Source organism: Lagenorhynchus albirostris, chromosome 11, assembly GCF_949774975.1.
Source record: "Lagenorhynchus albirostris chromosome 11, mLagAlb1.1, whole genome shotgun sequence".
Classification (NCBI taxonomy): Eukaryota; Metazoa; Chordata; class Mammalia; order Artiodactyla; family Delphinidae; genus Lagenorhynchus; species Lagenorhynchus albirostris.
The window spans coordinates 89,234,531-89,240,530 of record NC_083105.1 but is presented as its reverse complement, the minus strand read 5'-3'; the positions used below and the strand labels follow the sequence as shown (position 1 = coordinate 89,240,530).

Here is a 6,000-nt window from a genome sequence, read left to right as displayed (position 1 = left end):
CTGGGAAGCCTTCAGGCAAAGCCCGGGGGGCTGGACGCTTTTTTTTTTTTTTTTTTTTAATCGATCTCCGAACCTTCGCTCCGGCGGCGGGGGCGGGGGGGGGCGCGGGTGGGAGGGGTCTGGCCGCGGGGCGCGGCGCCGCTCACCCATCCCCCCCGAGCGCGCGGCTGGGCGGCCGGCCGGCGGCCGCGGAAGATGCGGAGGGGCGGCGGCGCGGGCCCTACCCAGCCCGGGCGGCGGGGCGGGCGCCGCCCGAGGGGGTAGGGCGCGCGCGGGGGCGCGCCGGGCCGGGGAGGCGCGCTCCGGCCGCGCTCGCTCCGCGCTCCCTCAGCTGGTTCGCTCGCTCGTTCCCTCCTCCCTCGGCAGCCGCGGCGGCAGCAGGAGAAGGCGGCGGCGGCGGCGGCGGCTGGGGATCAGACATGGCGGCGGATCTGAACCTGGAGTGGATCTGCTCCCTGCCCCGCTCCTGGACTTACGGGATCACCCGGGGCGGCCGAGTCTTCTTCATCAAGTAAAGAGCTGGGGACGGCGCGGGGGCCCGGAGGGGGCGGGAGGCTGGCGACAGAGGGGAGCGAGCCGGGTCGGTGCCTCTCCGGCCCCCTCGGCTCCTCCCGCGCCCCCACTCAAGCCCCGTCTCGGCCCCTTCTCTCACCCCTGCAGCGAGGAGGCGAAGAGCACCACCTGGCTGCACCCCGTCACCGGCGAGGCCGTGGTCACCGGGCACCGGCGGCAGAGCACAGGTAACGCCGAGCCCGGCCGGGCCCGAGCGGAGTTGGCTTTCGCCGGGAGGAGGCTGCAGAGCCCTGGCCGCCCACCTCCTGCCGGCAACCTGCCCCGAGCCGCCGTCCCCGGGAGGCGGCGAGGTGGGGCGGAGGCCGGCGGGCGGGGGCGGCCGCAGGTAGAGGGGCCGGGGGACTTCCCTCGAGTCTCCGGACGCCCCTCTCCTCCGTCTTTGATCGCCACTAGCCCACGGCGCCCTCTGCCCCATCCCAACCTGCTCTTCCCCCACGCCCCTGGGTGGCCCACTCCCCTCCCCCGGGAAACCTGGGATCCTGAGTTTTTCCTCCCGCGGCCACTCCTGAGTCCTCCGAGCGCCCCCCGGGCCCCCCACCTCACCCCTCTTTCAACCTTTAGGAAATCCTTTCCCACTCCCCTCCTGCAGCCCGAAACCCTGCCTCTCGTCCGCGGGGAGAATGTGTCCACATCCTCCCCCTCCTCCCCGGGAGCTGCCTCCCTCCTCCTGTGCGGCTTCCTCCTCCGAGGTGGGACTTGTGGGTAGGTGGCTGTTGGAGGAGGAGACGAGTTTGGGGGTGCTTCGATCCTCTCCGCGACAGAGCGGCTTGGGAAATCTGCACGCTTTCCCTCGTGCCCCCGGAGGAGCAGCCGGGGCAGGCATTTGCAGCTTCAGTTGCTGGCCAGCCAGATTCGAAGTCCCCGGCGGCGGCACCGAGGTCGCACACACTGCCAGGAGGCGGTGGGCGTGCTGGGAGGTGTCCTGCGGGAGGGCACTGGTGCCCTGATAGGAGAGGGTCGCCGGCGAAGCATATCTTCCTGGTGCCTTGGGTAGCTTGTTTGAATGCTGCTTGTGAGTTGAGCTGGAGGAGAGCTGATTGGAGCTTCAGTGCTGGTCTGGCTTTCTTTTGTCATTCTTTGTGTACATTCTTGAAACTTGTTTGTCTTTGAAACGTAACATGTGTTCTCTTCCTGGCCTGCCTCTGTTTCGGGTGATTGGAAAGGCTTGAGAACAGTTTGGGTGGAAGGTGAGGCCGGCTTCAGAAGTCTGTAGAGCTTGCCCTCCGGGATACTTCTCCAACTCTGAGATTCTCTTAAAGTTGCCAGGATATTGAACAAGCCTGCCTTCTCTATTAAATTCTGGAGTTCAGCGAAGTGACTAATATCTCTAAATTTGCAAAAAGGTGGAGGAGGAAGGGGAAAGCTGGTATAGCAAGCATGATGAGGTTACATTTTTAAGGCATTTCTGACTAACGCGGCGTCATATTTCTTAACTCCCTGTCGTCTTTGACTTGAATGTACATTTCAGTGTTTTGCATACGTTAAGTCAACTTTGATGGCCTCTTTGCCTTATGGATAGTAACAGGTTTGTGTCACAAGAGATAATATGATTTTTATTTAGCCTAATCGTCTCGTGGAATTATTCCGTGACTATTTTGGCTATGTGAAATATAAATCTTTATCCTATTTACCCCCAAGGATTTGATAACATTCACACCTCAGAAAATTTTATTATATGATTTCAGGTTAATTTATTTTTGAGATGATCTTGATTTTTCTCTGGTTTGGTTTACTTTGACTTTGTACACACATCATCGGTTTTTTATTTCAGAGCGGTATTATGGTTAAATCCAAGACACTGGTGGTTTGTAAGTAATATGTAGCACAGAATGGTGCCATCGTTCACCTGCATTATTGCCAGGTTTATTACTTGAAACTTCACATCTCTTAAAGTCAAGTCTGTAGAAACACACATGTACGTATAAGTATGTGATTTCAGATTTCTTTCCCCCTAATTAAGTACTTAGGAAGTTCTTTCTCATCAATGACACTTCCTGGATGGATTCACTTATGTAGCTGAAAGATATGGTCTTACATAGACACAACATACCTAGGAAGAAGTGGGTGTTACCTTTTACGTATAGTCTTTTTCTTTGGTTTTGGGGGAGTTTTTGGCCTACCGTTCAAGGGTACTTACCTAGGATTACAAGGCATCCCTTTGCTTTTTTGGCTGCCAGGGCGTAGTTCCTCTCCACTCTGATCAAAGTGTATAATTATGTCAGATAACCTCTAATATTGTTGATACTTTTCTGGTGGCTTTACATTTGAATTGCCATTTTCCCAAAAATGATATTATATCTGAGTTTTATTACCAGTCTAATGCTTTTGGGGGGGGGTTACAAACCTACTTAATAAATGAAAATAGCTGATCATGAAAAGGAATAATTAAAATGGTTTGAAACTTACTGTGCTGTTCTATCGATGTAATACTAATGGTGAAATGTATGTTTTTTTAGATTTGCCTACTGGCTGGGAAGAAGCATATACTTTTGAAGGTGCAAGATACTATATAAAGTGAGTTTTTTTAATTATGATTTTTTTCCTTGGTAATTCAAATGTTGTGATTAACCTTTGGTTGTATGTCTAGGTATGATCATGATTTCTTAAGGTTTATTGTATTATATTGACTTTATGCTTTATGAGTGTTGGAATTTTGAGGTAAAAGATGACACTCTTAGTTTTCTTATGTTGTTTGCCTGGACCTTCATTGATTTGGGAGTTAGATCATTTATGGCCACGGTTACATTTTTGGTGCCTCTGTATATATTTTTGAGTGATAGCGCATTACAGTATTTTGTCTTTAGTATGTTACCTTTTTTTTTTTCTTTTTAAGTGAATTCTGTTCATGTGTATTTTGACCAGAACTATAAGTAGCAAAAGTGATGTAAAGCTAGATTACCGTTTGATGGACAATAACAGGACTGAAAATAAAAGTAAATAAACAAGGAGTATTTCACAAACATCTGTTGGAACATTGTTTGTAATTTGCCTCAGTTTATTTAAATATATCTAAGTTTTAAAAATACATATCGAAATATTTTACTGGTAATTGTATTTGAATAAAAGGCTTTCAGTAGCACTTACAAGGGACAAATGACCAGTCCTAAAGTTAAATTAATTCTATAGAATATTGAAATAATTTTCTGTTCAGAGTTAACTTGATAGTACTTGGAGACAAATACAATGTTTGAGGGCAATATTATATAGGAAAATTTTTTATCCCTCAATGGAAAATAAAGGTGGTTTTATCTTTATTTTAAATTAGAAACTGTTTACTTAAGAGCTTGTTTTTGTTGTTTTAAAATTTTTTGTTTAATTTTAAGGAACTGAGGCTTGAAAGAGAATGCTTAAATACAAGATTTGGTTGAGATGTCAGTGGTTTAATAATAATAACAGGTACCTAGCTAAAGGCACCTCTGTTACATTGGGCCCAGTAAGGTATTTTGCTGAGTGCCATTTTAAAGATGATGCCGTACTTCACTAAATTATAATTACCTATATGGTTTTAACATTTTTTAGAATGATATTTACATAAAATGTTAAGGGATATGTATAGTATTAGCTATGCTTGCTTTTTTGAATGTAGAAGTAGAGAAAGCAGAACCAAGATACAGGAATGGAGTATAGTTTCATGATGTGGTCCTTCTCTGGATATGTTTAATTTACATCTTTTATTTGGAGATTGTGCTGTGCATTGTTAGATGGCCTAAAAAATAAAGGCATGAGTAAAGTGCAGAGTCACCAAGTATTTTTTCTAGTGGTTATTTTTATCCTGAATTAAAGTGAGTTTGTATTGCCATGAAAAGGGATGCTTCTTTTTTTTTCTGGACAAAGTATTGATATTTCTGAAGAAAGACAGTTTTTTTGGTGGAGTTCATTTATTTTTATCCAGTATAATTTTAACTACTGTACCTTAAGCCTAGCTGATCTACAGAATAGGAGTAACATTACAATTCTCAATATTATTTAAATGTCGGTGAATGTGTACGTTCTTAGATGAATGTTTGACAGTACAAAATGTTATTATTCTGTGTGGGCCAAATATGTATGTTTTAATTTAGAAGTAGGCTGTTAGAAAGACTGAGTTTTCTTTTGTTTTACTAGCCGTTTTGATTAGAGTTTCTTGAGTGTCATGCCTAAGTAAGTTTCTCAGGCAAATGAGGACAATATTAAGAAAGTGGTAATAATTTTACTTTAACTCAGGATACATTTTTAAACTAGTGGGTTTTAATCATGTGGTATTGATAGACAGCCAATCATTGTGTCCAAAAGTAGCAGTAAAGAATTTATATTATGAAGGTAATTTGTTCTAAAATTGAGCATATTTTAGAAATATACACTCATTAAACTTCAAGTAAAATAACCATTGACAAATACATGATTTGCTGAATGTTGGGTGCTACTACCTTTCCTTTCTGGGTTATATCAGAAGACTAATTTCTTTTAAGATTAGTTAAATCTCTAATGTGGGCTGTAATTTCCTAGAAATTTTTTACTTACTTGTGTTGTTATAAGCAATTAGGGATGCCTGATCATTCTAATATAATAGGGGCACTACTTTTATCTTAAACTTCACAATTTACAGAGTGCTTTCACATATGTTACCACGTCTGAATCTCATTTTAATCGTGGATGTAGTCAGAAGAATTACTCTTTCCATTGTCACACCACATAATAAAACAACAGAAACATGCCTTTGGAATTTATGGTCTGCAAAGACAGCAAGATGAGAAACAGCAGGAACATGAACTATATTTAGAATGTTCAGAGTAGGAGAAAGGATAGGAGTCTTCAGTAGGAAAGTGATGACTGTTGGTGGATATATTTCTCATTGTTGGTTCTTTTTTAGATGAAGGAAGGAGGTTACTGCTCAAATTATAAGAAAAACAGGTGATATAGTGAGCAGGGTGGATTTTATTCACAGGGGAAGAGGGAAGATGAAAGGCCAATAAAAGACACATTGACCATCTTGTTATTCCTAATCCTGCGTTCCTGGGAGGCTCCCAGAGCAAGAACTGAAAGAGACTGAAAGAACTTGAGTTGTTTCTACTTTAGTTCCCAAGTGAAGTACATTTAACTCTCAAATTATTTCTCTCCTGAACAAATGTTGGTGTTTGTTCAAAATGGCAGAAGAAGAATTTATCTTTGCATAGTATTTTGGTATCAACGACTGCATCCCTGTGGGCATTAAGGAGAAGAACACTCTTGTGGGGAAGAGTTGGAAGGCAGGCCTTGACCCTCTAACACGTTGGAGCTCAGTCTTCCTGTCTTTAAATTAGGCTGGCTGGAAAAGATCACTTCTCAATTCCAGCCCACTTTCAAATTTCTTTGAATTTTATACTATTCTGGGAATTTACAGTATTCTACAAAATAATGAACTCACAGTGCCAAGAAGAGATAATGTGGGAAATGTGGAAAGTTACTTAG

At 44.2% G+C, this 6,000-nt stretch overlaps 1 protein-coding gene across 17 annotated transcripts in view; it reads left to right on the top strand.

The window, feature by feature from the left end:
- The first annotated feature begins 295 nt into the window (after positions 1 to 295).
- Positions 296 to 6,000, top strand: part of PLEKHA5 (pleckstrin homology domain containing A5) — a 242,744-nt gene continuing 237,039 nt past the window's right edge. For all 17 annotated transcript variants that reach the window (XR_009543575.1, XR_009543574.1, XM_060166765.1 and 14 more), the window contains exons 1-3: positions 296 to 511; positions 661 to 740; positions 3,030 to 3,087. Coding sequence is in view for 15 of the 17 variants with exons in the window: in XM_060166765.1 (XP_060022748.1) it covers positions 420 to 511; positions 661 to 740; positions 3,030 to 3,087 (230 nt within the window). In the remaining 2 variants the exon portion in view is untranslated. The remainder of the gene's footprint in view (positions 512 to 660; positions 741 to 3,029; positions 3,088 to 6,000) is intronic.